Here is a 22129-nt window from a genome sequence, read left to right as displayed (position 1 = left end):
TGTCTGTGCAGGGTGTGATAATGAGAAAGAAGGCAGGGCTGTGTGTGCAAGGCAGGCAGGGAGGGTCTGTCTTGGGATGAGCAGACAACCGAAAAGGAGGAATGCTGCTTTGAAAGGTCTGGGTTCATATCACAGAATCACAGAAGGCTTTGGATTGGAAGGGACCTTAAAGCTCATCTTGTTCCAAGTCCCTGCCATGGCAGGGACACCTTCTACTATACCAGGTTGCTCCAAGCCCCATCCAACCTGGCCTTAGACACTTCCAGGGATGGGAATCCTTAAATATAGCTGTGGGTCAACAAACATGCAGCTGTTATTTGCACAGAGAAAATCAATATATTTAGAGGAGGTAGAAACAGAGGCCATCAGTGCTGCCTGGGTAAGTGCAAATGCAGCCATCAGTCGATGGGATGTGCAGTGGGAAGGCTGTGACTCTCAGCTCCCAGAAAACAGGAGAAGGGAGGTGCTCCAGCAGCACATCTCCCCTGCCCTCAGACCAGCCTGGCCCTCTCCAGCCCTGGCAGGAAGCGTGGGCAGGGTGCCACGGGCTTCACAAGAGATGTGCCCACAGCTCCGAGCTGGTTGCTGATGGGGCACCCCGGGCACCCCGACCCTGCTGCCAAAATCTGGGGCCGTGGCTGTGTGCCCACAGCTGGGCTCTGCTGGCAGCTCCTGCACCCCGACCATCGCTCCATCAAACCAGCCCAGCAGCTCCACAGGCGACCAGCAGCTCCAGCTCTCCCTGGCTCTTTTCAGGCCAGCTATAAAGCTGGTAAACACTTGGACTCGTCTGACAAAACATTCGAGCAGGAGGAAGTGGGGTGTGTGCAGAAATACTCCATTACATATTGTAATGGCAGACATTAATTCAACGTTAATAACACTTTGCACTTTTCAATCACATATTCTAAAACCCTTTAGATAGGTGGGGAAGCATTTGGCTGATGATTACTGGGCAGAGCCCAAAGGTGTATTTTTCCCTTAGGCACGAGGAGATGAAGTGACTTGTCAGAGTGGCAGAGCTGGGAAGAGAATCTACATCTACCCATTTCCAGACCTACATTCCCATCTAGTTGCCAGAAAGAGGAGTTAATTTAAATATTACCGTTTGCTGACCTACTTACAACGCTACCATCAAAACTTGGAAGCCGTGATCAAGTATATTCCCCTCTATACTTGGGCTTTTTTAGGATAACACTATCTTTGAAGTACGCCTTTCAGCTGCATTAAACATATGGATCATTATTATTTGCTCCACTTTCTTAACGAGTCCCTGTTTGCTGCAATTCAGCCGCTGCAGACTCTGGATAGACTCTCAGCCCCACAGCCCTGAAAAACAGCTTCCCAGCTCAGGGATTGTTCTCTGTTACTGTCACCCCATGGCCACCACACGCCCTGCCCGAGGAGCCGGCGGTACCCAAAGACACAGCGCCTGTGCAGAAAGAGCAGAAAGTGTGACTGTTCCTGTACCTGCTCCTGTTTGTCCTCTTCCCCTCGGTTTTCTTTCTAAACAACCTTCTCCCTCCTCAGCCAGCCCAGCTTCAATACTCAAGTGGGTCACTCTGTCACCTTTTATTGTCAGCCTTCCTCCCTTCACCAAAACCCCAAACACTTTCCTGCCTGCAGAGAGAACTGCAGGCACAACCGAACGTCAACAACCACAGCAGCGTGAGAGATGGATCCGCAACACCCTGAATCTCCTTCCCGGTGGCAGCATCACCATCAAGGCTCTGCTCCCACAGCTCCCCAGCTCCTGGTGCCCCACAGCCCACCAGGCACCCCCATGCCAGGCAGGGCAAAACCCCGACGGAAGTTTAAGCCGCTGTGCCAGATTGAGAAGCTGATAGCAAAAATCTGATGTAAGAGGACAGAGGAAATGGTCAGCACTGTGCCCAGCTTTGAGGGCTGACCTCCCTAAGTAGGTCACGTCCTGTGGAGGGGAAATCACAGTTGCCTGACCCCGCTCAGGCAGAGCCTCCTGGGCACGGTCACCCCGACCACGCTCCGCTTGTCCCACACACAGCCGGCAAAGCAGAGCTGCCTGCGGCCACGGAAGGGCAAAATCCCCATCTTAATCCCCTGGGCAATTCCACCCCGACCAAAACACCATCCCCAAACCTCCGTGTGCCTCTCCCTGCGTCTCCGGGAGCCGTTAGACGTCCTCAGCCTCGCCGTAACCTCACTCTATCCAGACTGTTTACAGACATTTTATCGAGGTGCACCAGGTGTGGATGCGGTTACCGACTTTGAGACCGTTTACCTCATCCTCCCTTCTGCATCACATTGTCACCAGCTGTATATAAAAATCAGATAACGATGGTACTTCGGTCACAGCCAGCTCAGCCTCTGCACCCTCCCCTCACACATGCACTGGAGGCTGTGATGCATGTACAATCCTGGCAGCAAACCACACACGAGCTGCTGCAATCAAATATCTGCCTTATCTCATTTTTTGCTGAAGTAAATTACGCTGAATTTTTTTTTTTTTTTTACCCTTTTCAAAGCTGATACACAAATGACAGGATGTTGTTGAAGGAAAATATGAGCTTTCATAAGCTATTATTATTAGCACATGTGCACCTCTCTGCTGCTTTGATCTTACTGTAGGTTTGTGTTTATTCCTCCTGACTCTGTACCGACTGAACTCAAACCCGATGTCTGCCCCGATAGAGATCACGAACAATTAAAGTTGGATTTGTTAGCCACAACACCATGGAGCCAGAGCTATGGGACAATTAGCAGGGTGACATTTCCCCCCAACACACTATATGTAGTTTTCCCAAAGCCTCTGGGCCGTGACAAGGTGTTTGCTGTGGAACGGAAGGGCGGTGATGTGTGCTGAATGAGGGCTCTTTGATATTTCACATGTAAGTCAGAGCATGTTCAGGTTTTGTTTGCAGCGGAACTGTGCTGCTTCTATTGTTTTCTGAGCAGAAAAAAAAAAGAAAAAAAAGGCAATCTTCAAAAAAACCCCTTACAGGCTGCCTTAAAAATGTTGTCAAGGATTTACAGCCATCTCAGCTGGGTTTAGTGACCAAAATAAGTTTATATATTATTAGGTGTAGGGTTTTTAATACTTTGGCTGGCAGCACAGAGTCAACCCTCCTGCAGAAAAGGAATTCCCAGGGTGGTTCTGCTTCGGTCATCAGGGGAATCCTCTGCTGAGCTTCAATCCATTACACATTCACAACCTCTCTGAAGGCAGAGAAGTTATAGAGAGAATACTCAGGGTGTGATTTGGTGGTGATGCACAGAAAGAAGAAAAGTAACTTGGATCTTAGTCGCTGGGTTGAGCATGCAAGGCCAGTGACCAGAAACAATCAAGTGGCTTTTCAGTTAACAAATGTGACTCTATTATAAATTAAATCCTGGGGACTTAAGGCCAGGGGTGATGTGGCCCTGAACAACTCGATCTGGTGGGTGGCATCCCTGTCCACGACAGGGAGAGTGGAACGAGATGGTCTTTAAGGTGCCTTCTGACCCAACCATTCTGTGATTCTGTGACTCTGTGACTCCAGCACCTGGCAGGATTCATTTGTGCTTGGTGCTGTGTGGATTTGCAGCAGGGTCCTTCAGCTGTAAAGGCAGCTGAAAACAACCCTCTTTACCAAGGCAAATGGGGGGAATGAGTTAAAGAGAATAAAGTAACAAGAACGGGACAGGTGTTTTATCCACTGGCTTCATGCACAATTAGACAATAATTTTAGTGTGCACTTAAGTCCAGCCATGCTCTGACACATCAACAGGCCTTGGGAGGCAGCACATGGGGACAAGCACTGCAGTGGTGGGAGCCTCACGTTTGGAGGAGGGACTCTGTCCATCCTCCCCTGCATCTGTGGTGCCACAACCCCCTTCTTTGTCCCCACAGGCCACACGGACATGCATCGAAAACACCCCTGAAAAATGGGGAGGTTGATGTATTTTTAAAACCCTGCTCAGCTCACTGACCTTCAAAGTGCCCCACCAGCGTTTGCAGCCCCAGCCAAGCTGGTGGCATGTCAGGGCTCGGGCTTGAGCAGAGCGATGCCACCAAAGTCTCAGTGAATGCCACCAGGTTTGGTGGTGACACGCAGGTGGCAGGTGGCTCACAGTGCTGGCACGGGTCCACTGCAGAACCAGATGTTGTTTGTATTGAAGGGCGATGGCAAACTGTGCAACAGCAGCATCAGGAGGCTGGAGAGAGCCACGTGAAAAATACACCAGGGAAAAAAAGTACGTCCAGGAAAAAAAAAAATATTCTTGATGAATGGTTTCGTGAAAGTTCTGACCTGGTGAAAAACGTTACTTAATCAACAAACGGAGTGGAAAACAAACACTGAGCACAGACAGTTTTTCAAAAAAATAGCAAAGACAAGAAGTTTGCAGAACTCTGAAAATTCCCTAACGACTGTGGAAAAGGAATTGGGAACAGCAGCAATCACAGGAGACAGCGGTTGCCAGCGCTGCTGAGTGATATTTACATCAATGTCCTGCCAACAATACCATTACTGGATTATCAGGGTGGATTAAGCCTTTAGCCAATTACCCCGACTGGTAAATTGTAGATTGTCTAGACTTTTTCATGTTCAACAATATGCATGAAGTTTCTCTTTATCGCTGCAGCATCACACGATGCTCTTGTGGGATGTAATCCTGTGCCTCCCCGGGAGGTTCAGGTGAGCCCTGCCTGCAGCTCCGGGTTGCCTTAGTGTGGCCCTGTGCACAGACAGATTTATTTCAGACAGGATTCTCATAAATTCAGAACGACTTCCAAATTTCTTGACTAGGAGATCAAAGAGGCGAGCATTTGCTTCGTGCCATCTGGGGAGCTGCTCGACAGGGCAACGCAGTCTGGGGAGGGGGGAGGAGAAGGGAAAAAAGCAAGTCTTGGAGATTATGCCCTCAAAAACAAACTCAAATGCCACCCTCACATTAAAAAGCACTGGTTGGCAGTAACAATTAATTTCTTAACTGAAACCCGCCCAACTGTGTCCAAGTGTTTTAATTTGCCTATTGCTACAATATGCAAGGGAGCTGGCAGTAATGGATTTGCAATTAAAACTAAAACTGGCAAAGAAATCGCAAAGCTGGCAAAAGAGCTAATCTGCAAGCCATGATCACAAGATTACGAAGTGTTTATGCACATGCTAATTACCCGAGAACATCGCTGAGAATGGCTTGTAGGAGAGAGCACTGGCTTTGCGTGATCTAAGTCCCCGGATCCACACGGCCAGCCCAGTCGGCATCCCACCTGCTTCCCACAGCTCCCACGGGCTGGGGAACGCAGGGAATCACCGCAGTCCCTGTGTGGAAGCAGGAAGAGGGACAAGGGACTGACAGGCAGAGGGTCCCTGTGCCATCCCACATCACAGCTGGGGAAGGACGGGTGACAATCTCCTCTCAAGCAGCAGTCACTGGGAGCTGTGTCCTCGACTGGAACACGGAGACCATCGGTGTGAAATTAAAATCACCCTGAATAAACCAGCACCCAGTTATTCACCCTTTCATCCTGCTATCTCTTGGCTCTATAAATAGTTATTCCAGCAGGTCCTGGAGACTGCTGGTTGCACAGCACACAGCCCCACACCACAACCTCCGAGGGCAAACAGGCACCTACTGCCACGGGCATGAAACCTTCCCAAATTACCTGCAAGGGACAGGCTGGGAAGGGAAAAGGGTTTAAAAAGTGATCAAACATCCGTGCAAATAGCTCATAACAGCAAGTGACAGTGGTCAGGGGCACCGTGAAGAGCAATTTTGAACCACAGGAGAGGATTTCAAGGAGAAAACAGAGTGGAAGAGTAGTCCCAGAATAAAAGGCTTCTGGGAAAACTGAGATTCTTTAATATATAGGATTAAGGATTGCCAGTATCCTCAGGGAGGAAATGCAAATGGGGTTTAGACCATTTTTTCCATAAAAATTAGGAAGGAGAAAGAATAGACTTTGAAGTTCAACATGTTAGCAAATGAAAGCAACAGCAAAGGAGACACAAAGAGAAAGCAAGCCCTGGACGCCTGGAATTATGTCTTAAACACTTGGTACCGAAAGACAGAACCTGAGGTGATGAGGAGACTTCCCTCTATGCCGTGCACAGATCCCAGAAAATCTCTAGATTAGAAACTGCCTGAGAAAAAAAGTATTGCACAACCAAGGCAGGATGGAGTTGAGCATCCAAGCGGGATTCTTCCTGCCTTATTCAGCCAGACCGGGAGGATGAGGCTGCTGGGAGCACAGGAGGGAGCACACGGTGTGTATGCCAGGCTGCTCTTGGATGTGTGGAGCAAGGAAAGGTTCTCTTTGCTCCATGAAATGGTGGCTGGAGCTGGCACAGAAGGAGGGCACAACTAACAGGTACCTATGGAAATGTGAGCAATCCAACGGGCACCTCTACAGAGCTTTGTGAGCTCGGCTGTGTTGATGGAGACTGATCATTCCCGACACCCTCATGGCTGCACAGAGGTGGTGAAGGACCAGGAGGACACTGTGAGGACACACAGCAACAGCCATTGCTGGGTCTGGTAGAGGATGGATGGTCTTTGTGGTGACTCCTCAGAGGTATCAACGGTCTCACTTGATTCTGGGAGGTGGCTGAGATGGGCAGTTTGTATTTGGCTGGTGGTCATTCCAAGCTGTGTACTTGTGCAAGGCAATTACAGAGCGAGTTCAGCCCATCATTACTGGTGGCCATGGAATGCCATGTGTCAGGAAATGGCACCCGACCATCACTGGTGCTGATAAGAGCTGTGGAGTTAATGGGTGCTATGGAAAGGGAGGTTCAAGAGAGAAGTGCTTCAAAACTTGGCTTGGAAATTAATTTATCCATCCCTACCTGCAATGCACTGTCAAGCAGTTCATGTCCAGCTATTGGGGTAACTGAGTGAAACTCGGGAGTCCATGGCCTAGAGGAGATGATGCACCATGGTAAAGCAAAGGTGATACAATATTGGGTCCTTCAGACTATGAACTCCACGGCTCTAAAGCTGCTCCTTGCTCAAAGTCATGTGTGGACTCTAAAAGTCTAAAGATTATAACACAATCACAAAGACTTCTGTTGCTTTTTTTTTCTTTTTTTTTTTTTTTTAATACATTTGAGAGAAATTTTTCCTAACATCCAGGGATTTGGTTGGCTTCTCTGTACTTTTTATCCAGCACCTAAGCCAGGCTCTACTGCTGCTGGGGTCTGCCATTCTGCCTCTCGCAAGGAAAGCCCCAGATACAACTGTTGCCTATTTAGAGTCATCTACAAACCAGTTTAATAAAAGCTGACTGCATCTGCTTCCATGTTATTAGTTCTGCCCCAAAACTCTGTTCCTGGCAACACAATGTTCCACGCTAATGAGCCAAATCTTCCCCTCCCATGGCAGTACTCCTAAACCTCCACACCATTCAGTTCACAAAGTTACCACCCTGTTTTTCCCTCGGGGGAGGGAAGGATTGCAGCTGCAGAGGGGGTTCTTCAAATAATATGAAGGCCAAAGATCTGTGGGAAAATCTGCTCTCAGACAAATAGCACTTGGGGGCATCTGCAGAGAGAACCAGCCCCTCTTTACTTCTGTCTGGGTCCCACGTCCTTCTGGCAGCCGAGTTTTTTATGAACCAGGCTGCCATTAATCCCCTGCCAGTTCCTACACCCTACCATCCTCTGTGGGCAGACAGCACCGAGTGGGAGATAATGCTGCAGGGAAGTGGTATTTACTTCAGCTGGATTTTGTGGCCTTTCGGGAGAGTTTCGGCTCAGGGCAGTTATTTCTCACCCGCTCCTGCTGCAAACAGGAGGGATTTGGTGCAGGCCAGGAGATCAGGGTGGCTTTTCCTAGCTCCTTTTCCAGTGAATTTTCACCCATTCTTACCAGTTCTCTCCCTGCAGCCCTGAGCGTGAGATAAACAGCGATGCGAGGCTGTCGCGCTGCAGTGATGCTGCCCAGATTAAAGGGAAATCAGATAACTCATTACCTAACTGAAACTCGCTGCTAGACTGCTGGAGAGGGCGATAACATCTGCGAGCTGGAGGACTCTGCTGCCCTGGCAGACACCCTGCGGCACCCCAGCTGAGCTGGGGGGGCTGCACCCCGGCCCTCCCGCCCGGCTGCCTCCACACCTGGCGTGGGGAGATGCCTCGGGACGCGGAGGTGCCGGGATGCAGAGATGGAGATACCCAGGATGGTGAGATGCCCGGGATGCAGAGATGCCCAGGACACAGAGATGCAGAGATGCCTGGGATACAGAGAGAGATGCAGAACCTCAGCCACCACAGACACGTGTGGTTTTGGCCTCCCCACACTCACACCTGGAGCCGCCAGTAAGGAAAGTTCAGGCGTGGAAGTTGACACAGGCACAACTGATGGCTTTAATATTCTACAAGTGATGCACTCCTAGAACAGTCATCTTTATCCCGTCGTGCCGGGTTTCCTTGGGATTCTGGAAGTTGGACTGAACTCATCTGACCGCCTCCACTACTTGCTGTCTGCTGTAAACCTTTCTGCACCCCATGCGACAGCAGCATCTCCCTGGAAAAGATTTCATCCACTTCAGACTTTGCCTCAAGCCATTAGCTGACAAACTGGCAGGGAACTACTGTTAACAAATGATTTCCTAGAGATTACTGTTTAAGTAAAAAAGGTTCCAAGATAAATAGACTCATTCTTCATGACAAGGAATTTGAATTATGCATCCAGAGGTTTGGTACATGTGTCCAAAAGCTACGCCGTGTGATCCTGGAGGTTGTTCTCATCACCATATTACAAGTGGGTAAATAAATGACATTTTGTCCCTGGTTTAATAAGGAGGATTTGTGCAGCTTGTGTATTTCAGACATGTTGGACCATCCCATCACTGTTCCCATCCAACTAATGCCACTCTATGAAATTACTGCTTAGGCCAAAAAGGTGACTTGTTTTTAAAGCAAGAAAAGATGCCAATTGCCTTGAAGGAGTTGTGGTCTTAAGGCCACCTGCAACTCCCTAGAAGGTTATGAAATTGCAATTTGTTTAATATCTTGAAGTAAATGGTCTAACAAGCAGCACAGATTACTTTTTTTTGGCTAGTCCTTCTCTGATCGCTTCTGACACAGCCCCTCTCGCAGTCCCCTGCGCGGGATTTTATGGTGTTTTTCAGTATCCATGTGGCTGTCCCTGCAGTGCTCTCCAAACATCACTTACACATGAAATGATACAGCTCCACAACACTCCTGGGGGAAACTGAGTCACAGAAAAACAAGCTCCTGCGGGACCGGGAGCAGGAGCCGGGATAAAACCACGCTTCCTCCGCCACAGCCCTGCACGGCAGTTACAAGACTATCCGGTTCCTCTGCTATAAAACTTGGTAACATGCCTCACTTCTTACCTGATTTTGAGAACATCCTGTGTTAGCACACAAACAACTGGTGCTGCTCGTGTCTGTTTATCTGGCTACTCACCCCGTCTGCCACGGCACCTGGTGCTCCCGGGGAAGAGGATCCCGTATCAAACGAGCTCCTGGGCGCAGGAGACAGGCAGCTCCCGCCCCCGGGCACAGCAACGCACCCACCCAGCACCCAGGCACTCACCACTGGTTTCAGAAGGAAATTTGGGTCAATAGTGATTCCTTTTGATATGGGAACTGATCTTTCAGGGATTCGCTGCAGCCTGCCTCATCCATCACTGTGCATTTATATGCAGATCCGTGTGTAAGGTGAGCAGAATCACAGAATATTCTGAGCTGGAAGGGACCCAGAAGGATCACTGAGTCCAGCTCTTAACTGAATAGCCTGTACAGGGATCAGACCTGTGACCCTGGCATTATTAGCACCATGCTCCAACCAACTGAACTCATCTCGGTACAAATATCACATTATAATTTGAAAACATCTTATTTCGTGAAGTTCGAATACATGCATGTAGTTATATACTATTTCCAGTAAATGTCATTAACCAAACAACCAGCACTGACATATCAGGTAATTTTCTGTCCTCTTGAGTCAAGAAATTAGATTTTCCCTACGACAGCTCTTGTATTCAAGTGCTGTCCTAAGTCCCAGTGAGGGATATTTAGTGCTTTTACCTGAGTAGTGAAAAACTTAACTTGCCAGATAGAACCTCAGGTTCAGCCACCAAATTAATCATAGAGAAAAGAAAAGGGCTTAGGCACAATGTCAGCTTCAAGCCAGAAGCATTAAAAACTTTTTAGCTTTTTCTAAACCCCACTGTCTGTTGCATTATACAGAGCATGATGCCAACAGGAGCCAAAATGTCTTAGCACTTAGTTGCAAATAGATCCTTAAATTACTGACAGTGTGGAAATCAATGCATTTACTCTATAAAACTAATGCCTTGTCAAAGTGTTCCTATGTCCCCTAGTCCAGGATGTTCCAGGGAGCTAAGTCAGCAACAGTAAACCCACTTCTGTGATGTCACTTTACAGCATTTGGTTCTTCAGAGTTTCCAACAGCCTGCAAGAAAATCGACTGATCAAGCTAAAAACTGGAGAGCCTGTTTGCACTGGAAGAGGACTCCAGACCTGGACAAGGGAAAAGAGCTGCCCTGAAGTTAAAACAACCTGGAACTACTGTATGGCTCCCTGTAAATCCCTTGGAGAGTTTGTATCCTGCCCCACGACAACCAGAGATACATCTGATTTGAATGAAACCTCAGACTTCATGATTTTAATGCCAGCTATTTCAGAAGCAATGTAATTTTCTACAGCACCCTGTTATTTCACTCACCATCTCCACAGATTTTGCTCCAATTCCACAAGCAAACTTATTTTGAGGATACAGACTGTTTCCAACTGGTTTTAGAAGGGCCACACACTTAAAATCGAGGACAGGCTCCAACCACAGCCTTCAGCCACCCTCATGTGAAGGTGCACATCCCCATCATAATCACGTAGCTTATAAAAGAAAAATGCAAACGAGAGATCAGCACCGAAGATTCCAACGTTCTTCAGAAAACCATCCCTATAGTGATGCTTTCAAACAAATAACGAGCTAAAACCGAAACACAACAGCAGTAAAGTCAAATCTGATGAGCTCTTCAAAAAGATCTCGAGCGATATCAGCTGGCAGGACTCTGTTGTGTGTCCCAGAGCTACGGCAGTCGATCCCAGCCAGGGCTTTGCTGCGAACACACCGAAGCCAGGAGGCTGCAGCCTTTCATATCCCAAAACAAAATCCAAGTTCTGATCGCCGGGATGAGGAAGAAATTCTTTTGTTGTGAATACACTGCTGTGTAATTACTGCAGATTTACCTCGTTTACTTTCTTTTGAATACTACAGCAGATACAAAGGCTGGGGAGATGTGGCAGCTTCTTGTGTTATCACCTAATGCTCCAGGTTTACATTCTAAGACTTAGTTCCCCAAAATACCAGGGATGCGTGTGTCTGCTGAAGGAAAAAGAAAATAATTTCCCTGCTAGGAGACAGGGAAATACAACTGATGCTGCCGATCACTGCCAAACTGATAGCAAAGAAAGAGTTTCATGTAAAATTTAAAAAAAAAAGAAGTAATTTGCCCATTTTCTCAATAAAATCAGGGTTAGAAACATGGGGATAAGATCAGAAAGGAATGCCACTGGGTAAAGGACTATTCATGGGACGAGAACATGGAAAATTCCATAAAGCACAAATGTTGCTAAGAATATTCAAAAGTCAAAGCTTTCTGTGGGTGTGCATGCATAGAGATGTCAACACAACTATTTCATGATCACCGAAATTGCTACTAGCCTGCATCCTCTCTGAATGGCTATTTTTAGGACCCGGTCTTTCATGTGGTATAATGATGTGGATTTTACAAGAGCATTTATAATGTGTTTCATATGGTGCACAGTCCTGGAGAAATTGCTTTATATCAGAGAAAGTCAAACTAAAAGGTTTGGGTGTTTATTTTTTTTTTTAAATTTTATTTCTTATTTTATATTATTGCCTCTAGTTTTGATTTTGGCTAATACACATATTTTAATTTATCTATTTATTTAATTTATCTAAGCACTCCCAAGGAATACTCGGCACAGCACGATGTGATCTTGCAAAACATCACTTGGATTTCGGAATCCACATATCCCTTTGGATGGTGAGATTCCAAAACTGGCAGTGCCACACTCTGTAAGTTGTAGCAGGAAGCCAAAGCTCAAAGGACAATTTTCATCCTGGGGTATGGTGGTGTCAGGGATTGTGCTGTGTCTCCCGTGTTAGAATCCAAAGCCAATGACTCCTCTCCACTATCTCCACTCCTGCACCAGTAATTCCAGGGCAGCAGCACGTTAACAAGAGCCACCTCATCAGCCTCTCCATGCTAAGAACAACAAATTTTCATGTGGTAGATCTTACGATGGTTTATTTCCTAAACATGAAAGGAACCTCCGCAGCGCCGTCTCCTCAGTGTCAGAATAAAAATCCCACATTTCTGCTCCTTTCTGAGCATTTTGCTGCAAAGAGACTCTCCCCAGCACTCCTTCCACAAGTGCCTTTATAATCACATCTCTCTTGTGCCCATTCAAACACACTTTATAACCCTGGGCCTTCACGTTTTACTTTTGTGTGAGTCCCCTCAGAGCACAACCTCAGTTTACGCTACTCCTCGGAGCAAACCACAAACTCAGCACAGAGCAGACAAGTTGAATCACTTAAAAAAAAAAGGTCTTTTTTTTGGTCAGTCCATGATTACTGTGTAGCTCTTCAAGGCAGACGTGTACTTTGTATATTATATAGTTCCAGATTCTTCAATGGAACAAAGGAGATACTGTTGAGACGGTTTTTTGCCTATCATTTAATCAAATGCAAAGTTGTTATAACCGGAGGGGAAAAGTGCTCCAGATTCTAGTATCCAGTTTTACTTTGGTTTCAGAAACTTACCACAGCATTGTTGAGTTTATTGTTTTCTTTCACAAAATACTAATTTTGGGACCCCGTGAAACACAATGAAGCAGATTCCTTTCGTGGCAGCTGAGCTGTGTTTAGCACAGAGGCGGTGGACGGGAGAGGAGCAGTGGTTTAAAGACACTTTGGTGACCTCTTCCCCAGCACTTCCAGCCAGCAGGATGCTCTGCATGGGGACAGCTGATTTTGCCAGGTTTTGCTAACCGTCATCATTCTCAGTACTGAACAAGTGTCTCACTTCCCCCATAAAATCACAGAGGCAGTGGTGGTGGAATAGTCCTTTATAACTTTTGGAATGGTCATAAATGGTGTGTCCAGAGCAGGCCAGCCGAGCTGGGGAAGGGTCTGGAGCACAGGTCTGATGAGGAGCAGTTGAGGGAGCAGGGGGGCTCAGCCTGGAGAAAAGGAGGCTCAGAGGTCACCTTCTCACTCCCTCCTGACAGGAAGGTGGAGCCAGGTGGGGGTCGGGCTCTCCTCACAAGTAATAAGTGATAGGATAAGAGAACATGGCCTCAAACTGCACCAGAGGAGGCTCAGATTGGATATCAGGGAAAGTTTTTCACTGAGAAAGTTGACAAGCCCTGGCACAGGCTGTCCTGAGAAGTCACCGTCCCCAGAGGGATTTAAAAGACATGTAGATGTGGCACCTGGGGACACGGTTTAGTGGTGGGCTTGGCAGTGCTGGGTCAACAGCTGGACTTGATCTTACAGGGCTTTTCCAGCATAAATGACTCTATGATCCTAAATCGTAAAGACCCAAAGGCAAAAACCAGTGACAAAGCAGCGCTAAGTTGTTCCACAAGGAGGTGAAGGTGAGAGCTCCTTGTCCAAGATCAGTAACCAAGGAACAGTTCCCTCTGCAATCAAGCCTCAGAGGAGCACAAGGTTACAATCCCCTCCTTTAAGGGATGGAGTGGGTGGGTTTGTGAGCCACCAGCATGGGCTGAACCGACAGGCTCACGGTGAGAACAGGACCTTGGGTGACGTTCACGGAGGGTTTGGTCCAGACTCTGCAGGTTCTCAGGACACCTCATCATTCACCCCATGAAACACCCACAGTACCCAGGGGCTGGAGGGAGCCGTGCCCTCCCGGACACACCGCTGGACAAGCCAGCAGGCGGAACAGTCTCCACTGATTCAGCTGGATTGAAACTGGAAAGTAGGAAGAGAACAGCTCTGCATCCTGTTACCAACCCTCTGAGTCACCCGTCCTCCTACCAAACCTTTGTTTCATCCTCCAGACACAGAGTCTAATGAGCAAGGATCATGTTATAGCCTATTTCTTAAAGAGAAATTCGAAGAATAGCACATGAAAGAGCCTGGGGGGGGGGGGGACTCACGTCCCAGCTCAGCACCAGCCTGGGATTTGATCAGGCTGAGCAGCTTTCCCCGCCACAGTGGCTCTGCAAAGAGCTCAGGAAGCAACTTGTACCTACTCTCCTATTGCTGTGCCCTCCACCCACCATTGGTAAAGGATGAGGTAAGAGCATGTGTACATCAGGTTGGGAGAGATGCTGACCTAAGCCATCTCCTGGCTCCCAGAGCAATGAGGTGGAGTGGCAAAGGCATGGGAAACCAAGGGCCCTGAACAACCCAGTGGGTGGCATCCCTGCCCATGGCAGAGAGTTGGAACAGGATGAGCTTTAAGGTCTCTTCCAAGCCAAACCATTCTGTGATTCTATGAAATGAGCAGCAAACGAAAGGAGAGGGAGTTGCAGTGGCTGTGGCCAGCCCAAAACCTCAGAGGAGTGGGATGAAGAGAAGCTCCCACATTGCCAATGCCTTCAAGAAGACAGTGCTGAGGACGTCTGTCATCTAGTCCCTCTTCAGATCAATAGAACAGAGAGGAGAGGACAATCCTTGAGGATTTGTTGAAGAAATTTTCTCGTGACTCAGACGTGGTGCAGGAGGTTTTAGTAACTGAAGAGCAGCATGTGCCTGACTGTTGTTCACCCAACTCCAACCTGTCCAGCAGAGCCTCCCTGTGCTCACAGGTGCTTGGGTCCTTCCTCCCCTCCTCTGTGAATTGCCAAGGGGGCTCAAAGGTCAACCCCTATGAAACAAAGACTAAATTTGGCCTTGATGAACCACAGCCAAAAGGCAGAACTGCAGGCACGAAATTAATGGCAAAAATGGCAAAACTGGTGGTGTTTCTCAGCACTAGACTTTGCTCTCCCAATAACCACCATGCCATGCACACACAGACACACACAGTCCACGCCAGATTGGGATCTTAGGCGTGCAGCTCACACCACCTGAATCCCGAAATCCTGCTTCCCTTGCAGATCACACCACAGATAGAGAGGGTTCAGCCTGTGATTAGGATCTGGCCCTTTGCAGATGATCTTTGACAGCAGGCAAGGGAGTCATCCCTACGGAGCCAGCAATGTCTGTTTAGTCACAGGAACACACCAGGGTTACTGGGCTGGGTACCTGGGAACAGCACATCCCACCCTACGGATTGGTCAGGGGCTTCACCCCAACACAGGAATTTAATGGTGTCTGTGGAGCCATGGCAGGACTGAGGAAAATGTGAGTGCACTGCAGAGCTCCTCCTGCTCTCCCTTCTCTGGGTTACAGCTCCACATACCAGACCAGTTCTGCACTTTCATCTCGGACGTGCCACTCAAACCCCAATCACTTTGTTCTTCACAGTTAAAATTTCAAAAATACTAATCATTAACATGGATGAGCTTCAAGAACTTGAGCTGATGTTAAGTTTTTGCTTTTCTCTCCAAATTCTCAGCCAATTGAGCTCATAACACTTCACAAACAGCAACAGTTGGAAGCTTGCAGGAACGGTGCCTTTACCATACACATCTCATAGCAACTCCCCCCCCCAAAGCATCCCATGCCTGGGAAGCCAGTTCCAGGGTAGCCTGTGAAGGAATCCCAGTGGGAGAGCAGATACTGTTGAACTGTCTGAATCACGTACACACTTATTCACATGCACAGATTTACATAAAACTTGCTTTTGTTTCCCTGTGACATTTTTCTTTCTCTTTTTTTCATTCCAAACAATTTTAAAAATAAGGTTATATTAGACCACACACAGGCAGTGCTGTATCATGTCACTGCTTCTTAAGCAGAACTCTCTAATTTATTTCAAAGGGAAGTTCTGCTTCAAAATTGAGGGTGTGATATGAACTCAGAAATTAACACAAGAATTTTCCTTGGGGGGGAACCAAGACTGAATCAGACATGCAATAAATGACCTTGGAAGCCCTGTGCCTTGGTACATCCACCTATCCAACATTATGCTTTAACGTAAAAAATTATTTTCATTATTATCTTATTTCAAGCTAGGTAGAGGAGCTGAAAGAATTTGGATTTGCTTTGGTCAGGAGGGAACAAATTACTCATCTGTCTGTGTGCCAGGAGGTCCATCAGCAGCCGCCGCGCTCCTAACGCTTTCTGCCGGGAATGTGACAATTGATGGGGACAGAGCACCGTCCCGGCGAGGTCCCGCAGTGCAAACCCTGCTGCCAGGGAACCTGGCTGGGATGCTGCTCTCCCACAGCAACAGGCACTGCTGGGAACACACCGAGCTACTGTTGGCTTCCAGCTGCCTTCCCTCCCTCCCTCCCTCCCTCCACGCACATCTGGAGAGGGATGCAGCAGTCCCCTCGCAGCGACAAATCCCCGTCACACGGCGGTTCCGGGGAGTTTTCCCACTGGTTTCAACAAGATCAGAACCCAACACAGGAAAAAGCAATACTAAACTATTGCCCTGACAGTGCAAGTCAGGACAGAGAGACCTCGCAGAGAAGCAGCTGAGCTGCAGATTTCCTTCCGCCAGCTGCTGCGGGGGCCACAGCCTCCTCCTGCCCGGGGATGGGGCAGCCCTGGGGAAGGGGATGCAGCAGAACCAGCCGTGTCCCGGGGCTCAGGGGCTGCTGCCTCAGCTTCTGTCCGGCAAAGAGCAGCTCCAGACTGCAGCTCTGTGCTTTCTGACCTCGCGTTAGACATTTGGGGCCCGTGGCCCCAGGCCAGCAGTAACTGCACTTTCATCTTGCCCTGCCCAAGGGGACATTTCAAACCCTCTGAACGAGCTCCAGGAGCCCAGCGGACCACGGGGACCAGGCTCTGAGCAGGGGCACTATTTGTGAGTCCTGCTGTCTAATCTGGGGACTTGAGCCATGCAGGGCTGGGGAGGTCCCCCCACCCTTCTGCTCCCACGTAAGCTCTGGTTAGACAACTTAATAATTAAGAAAATGAGGCAGTGTCTGTTTTCCAAAGAAATGGAGGCTCTTGGACTTCTGTTTTTCATACAGACAGAAAGCCCAGCGCCTCAGCTTCACATATAGAACATTTTAATCCTGCCTTCACCTCACATGCTCAGCACACACACCTGAGGTACACAGAAGGTGTGAGGAGCACCCCTGGGATCTCTTCCATCAATGGGAGTGGGGAGAACTTGTGCCCTACATACAGGACAGCATGGCTCATTCCCCTATTTTATAAACCTATTTACAAAAGGAACTTAAAGGAACTTATAAGTGCTCCTTCTACCATTTAACTACCACATGGTACAAGATATAACAATGTTCAGAAAACCCCCGCAGGTCTAAACTCAATTATACAACTGTAGCAAGAAAAATATTTTAATCTGATCAAAGTGTTAACATGTTTGACCATGTCTGACCTCTAATGTTTGTAACCACCTAAAAGGCTGATGTTCTTACTAAGGATGTACCTTAATTTGATTTAAAGTCATTTGTACTATTTAAAAAAGGATATAGTTTTATGATTTTATATTTAATTTAGAAAAACAGTTCCTCAACTTGCTCATATTCTTTGGAAGTTTCTCGCAGGTTTTTAACCCATAAATCCCATATATTTCACTCCTGGAAAAAACTGGACTTTGCATGAGATGGGAGAGTGAAAGTGGAGCCATAAAGCACCATACACACAGTACCTGAGAGCCAGGTGAGAGCTGGCTCTGCTGGGGCCTGGCAGAATGTTGGGATTTCAGGTGCACACGGGTTGTGCTGAGAGGCTCTTGACACCCTTGACCTCCCCAGCCCAGCAGCTGATGGGGTTCACAGCTCGCTCCCAAAACCCAGGCTGGGCCCACTGCCTTGAAGCAGCTCCGGGAGCACTTTGGCTGCACCCCCTGTGAAAGCTCTACTGCCAGTCCAGGAAACCTGTGCCTGCTCAAAGCAGCATCATTCCAGCTGAATTATCCCCCACTGGCATTTGCCACCTGCGGCCGAGGTGGCCACCCTGCTGCAGGGAGCTCCTGCCACCCTCCTGCTGCTGCTGGCCCTCCAGGGACCATCAGCTGGGCTTGGCCTTGCTGCTGGTGGCAGGTACCCAGACACCTTCAGAGCATCGCTCTGGAGCGGCACCAGAGCTCGTAAATAACACGAGTGGGTGTGTTTTGGTAAAAAGAGGCAATTTTGGCTGGGAGATGCGGGGAGCCGAGCAGGATGCTGGGGTGAGCAGCCTAACAGTTAGTGGCTACAACCACCTTGAGGGAAACAAAGCAGAAGTGATGCTGCTGAGAAAATCAGAAAGCAAATAGGAAAGCAGCACTGCCGGTAGCAACACACCCACCCAGGCAGGCACCGGGGCTGCTCCAGCAGTGCTTGCAGGGCCCTGATGGGGTTCGTGGGGAGCCCACCGAAAAAAGTGTGGTTTTACAGAGCGTTGCAGGGCAGGGGCTCAGCCCCAGCCTCGGCTGCCCCTCGCCTTTCAGGGAGTTATACTCTGTTCTCAATCAGGGAAATTACTATTTTCAATGCAAAGCCCTGAAAGTTTGCCAGAGTACTCTTGGGTTAATCTTTTAATTTATATATATTTTTTTTAAGATTCTAAAATTAATCCCAACTGCAAACAACCGTTTCCAGGAAGCCTCATTAACCAAAATACAATCTCCACTATCAAGAGCACGCATGGCTGTGATATGTAATCCCATTCACTCACACAGCCTTCCTCCCCGACTCTACTTGTGCTAAAGTGTTAATTAAACACACTTTTATGGATGGTTAAGTATCTGCAATCTTCGGTCACAGATCTGACCTCCCCAATTATTGGAAGCAGCCACCAGATTATAGCCCACACTTCACATAATGTACACAGCAGCAATAAATCTATATGAGAGCAATCCATAATTTACCATGATAACCTTTGCACAGTCAATGGAAACACAAGACAAAATTGCCCAGAATAATACACTGGAATAGCTATTGCAATAAATTGAAAAACCACAAGACCAGCCTTCATCTGAGGAAGAAATCTTCCCCTGTCTGTTAGGTAACAGACTTTTAGCTGAAAACATCAAATCAGCTCTTTAAGTCATACAACATAAGCCACGGCAGGACCTGAGCAGGCCCAAGGGCAGCTGGCTGAGGCACTGGATGATTTGAGTGGCTCTCAAGGGGACTGGATCATTCCTCCTCTGCTACTTCAGTTTTCTCCCCTTTGAGTTCTGCACAGTCTACTTACTCCTGCCTGCTGCTCTGACAGTAATCACTTGGATTTTATTCCATTATCAAGGGGAGAGGCGATTCCCAAACCACAACCTACTTTTCAGCCTAACTGCTAATAAATAGGCTATTGCACTTTGCTGCCCATCTAGGAAGAGTTTAAGATTAAAAGAAATATTCCACTACAACAAATAGTTGCTGGACTAACGTAACTCTGAACTCACCCAGATTCTATCCCAGGGAGCACACTAAATGTGTTTCAATAAGACAAATTTAACATAATTTAAAATTTATCAGGAAGTGAACAGTTTCATATTTTAGGGGATGGGGCAGTACCTGATACCTGGATGAAGGGAAACAAGGTGAGAAGTACCAGAAGAAATGTTTATTTGGGTTACACTGGTCCTGCCTTGCAAACACATCTTTTCCTGTTGTAAACTGAAGGAAGACTTCAAAATTTAGGGACAGAGCCTCAGTATTTGCAAACTTTGGCAAAGTCACAGCAATCTGCAGCCAGAGAAACTGATTCCCTGGGAAGAGCTGAGCTGGGTGCAGGAAGGTCTCGCAGGAACCCGTCTCCTGCTGCCCAGGCCAGCTGGGTCGGGTGTGAGGGTACGGCACTGATTCCCACAAAAAAATATTGAGTTCCATACCCCACAGTCCACCAATTTTAAATAACACCAGTTTAACACCCTCCCCCTCTTGTGAACAAATGCCTGGAATTAAGGACGGTTTTATAGATCCTTTTAAACCTCACCCCTTTAAAGGTTAAAAATCTAAACCTGAAATAAACCAAATTACGTTCTGTCCTCCCTTGCCGACGGCTGATGCAGAATAAAGCAGAAACAAACGCAGCAGTGCTGGCTCCCCAGGAGCCACACCAGCCCCAACCGACTGCTGCAAAGTCAGGACAGTGTTTGCTGAAGTTCTGATAGAGGTGGTGATGGGAAAAGACAGCTTGTGTAGAGAAGCCTTTAGTTTAATCACTCACGTAGCAAAACTTAGAAATAGTACGACACACAGAATTACTAAAGCTGATTTAAACCCAGAGGGAAAAACTTTACAGCAAGAAGACGGGAATAGTCCTCCGGCAGCGTGAAGCCTTTTCCTAAAAACCTCTATTGCCATTTCAGAAGCACAAGACCCACTTTTTGGGCCATCATCCACCACAGAGCCCTAACCCACAGCACACCAGAACCTGGCTGTTTTACAAGCAGACACATCGAGCTCAACTTCAGCTGCGGGACATATCCCTGAACACAAACACCAGGAGCTGCTCCTTCCAAAGCCTGTGACCCAGAAAAACGAAGGGGCATTCTTCCATTAGACATCAGGGTTTGAGCTGGAAGAGTAAAGGCAAACCTAGAGGATGGGGAGGTCGGGAAAGCAGCTCCTCCAGCAAACTCGGAGCCAAGCAGGCGCTTCCTGCCGAGCATCTCTGCCCCTTCCCATGGCTTCTCCCTTCGGCTCGGACGGAACAGCGCCCAGGTATTGCAGAAACCGGGCTCCCATTTGTTGGGAAAAAAGCACATGTAGGTGCCTGCACAATACCCACAACATACTTCAGCAGTGAGAGAGGCCATGAAAATTCTCCACGAGGAGAGGAGGAACTCACCAGAGGTGACATAGATCCATTGGGCAGATACGGATCTGAGAGCATCAGGAAAGGGTAGCCGGAATATGCAGATCCTTTATACATCCCTGGGTCCTGATGTTTCATACCTGCTGAAATCAACGTGCCCTGTCAAAATTGGCCTAACGACAGGTGATTCCCCTGCCTGTCGGGGGTCCCCAAAGAGGTTAAAGCATACTGTGGGAGTCTTTTTGTCCTGGACTCCCTGGAGAAGGTGTTGAGGGGTGCCAAGGTACCCCATGGGTGTGGGATCCCAAACTGGGGACACTGGGAAGCCTCGGTGCTGACAGACACAGCTTTCCCACGGGGGGCTGTGGTGGCCAGGCTGACATCCCTCCCTCCCGGGGGATGACAGGGTGATGGGCTGGGGGACCGGGGGGATCACCACCCCGGGGAGGGCGAGCACTGGACAGGGCACACGGGGGAAGACCAGCGGGAACCGGGAACGAGGAGAGGGGGACACACGGAAACACGCGGGGACTGCCGTGACTAACCATCATCCATGTGGTCCGGGAGCTTCTCCTGGTAAACTCTCTGCGGATCCTGCACTCGCCGGAGGGCCTGCATGGGGAGGAGAGAGAGGGGCAGCGCGGGGGCGGTGGGGAGGGGGCGCGGGGCCGGCGCGGGGCGCGCGGGGCCGGGCCGGGGCTCACTCACCTCGGGGTCGGCGGCGGCGGCGGCCGGGCTGCCGCTGCCCTCGGACTCGTTCACCAGCGAGGACTTGAGGTCGGCCAGGTCGCGCTCGGTGAAAGCGTTCTCGGGGATCTTCTCCTCCTGCTCGCCCTCGTCCTTGAAGGCCAGCATCTCGTCCGTGGCGCCCAGGTCGTCCCCGCCGCCGCTGCCCAGCTGCGGCATTTTCCTCCCGCCGCTCCCTCCCCGCCGCGCAGCAACTTTCCCGGCGAGTATTGTTCTCCCGGCTCAAGCCCTCCGCAATTATTATTATTCTTTTTTCCCCCTCCCTCAATTATTTTTTTTTCCTCCTCTTTGGAAAAAAAAACCAAACCTATATGTAAAAAAACTTGCTCCCTCTTGAATTTCTGTTTTTCTTCCAGAAGTTTTTTCTCGCCTTCCTCTTGAACTTTTTAAACTTTTGCCTTTAATTTCGCCTCCCCGCCTTTTCCAAAATTCCCTTCGAAACCCCTTTCTGAGTACAAAAAAAAAAAACAAACAAATCAGAATCGCTTCTTACCCCCCTCTTCAGTCTTTTCCTCCCCTCCCCGCTTTCCCCCGTTCCC

General features: G+C 48.6%; 1 protein-coding gene across 2 annotated transcripts in view; it reads right to left on the bottom strand.

The window, feature by feature from the left end:
- TCF7 (transcription factor 7) overlaps window positions 1-21869 on the bottom strand; it is a 67630-nt gene extending 45761 nt beyond the window's left edge. The window contains exons 1-3 of one of the 2 annotated variants that reach the window (XM_029962985.1): window positions 21552-21869; window positions 21389-21455; window positions 20877-20986 (exon numbers count right to left, since the gene is read on the bottom strand). In XM_029962985.1, the coding sequence (XP_029818845.1) occupies window positions 20877-20986; window positions 21389-21455; window positions 21552-21749 (375 nt within the window). In that variant the 5' untranslated portion in view covers window positions 21750-21869. The remainder of the gene's footprint in view (window positions 1-20876; window positions 20987-21388; window positions 21456-21551) is intronic. The other variant, XM_018081079.2, reaches the window with a different exon arrangement.
- Between the last annotated feature and the right edge of the window lie 260 nt (window positions 21870-22129).

Source organism: Manacus vitellinus, unplaced genomic scaffold (assembly GCF_001715985.3).
Source record: "Manacus vitellinus isolate BGI_N305 unplaced genomic scaffold, ASM171598v3 scaffold_51_pilon, whole genome shotgun sequence".
In the NCBI taxonomy this organism is placed as follows: Eukaryota; Metazoa; Chordata; class Aves; order Passeriformes; family Pipridae; genus Manacus; species Manacus vitellinus.
This window is presented reverse-complemented; position numbering and strand designations above follow the sequence as displayed.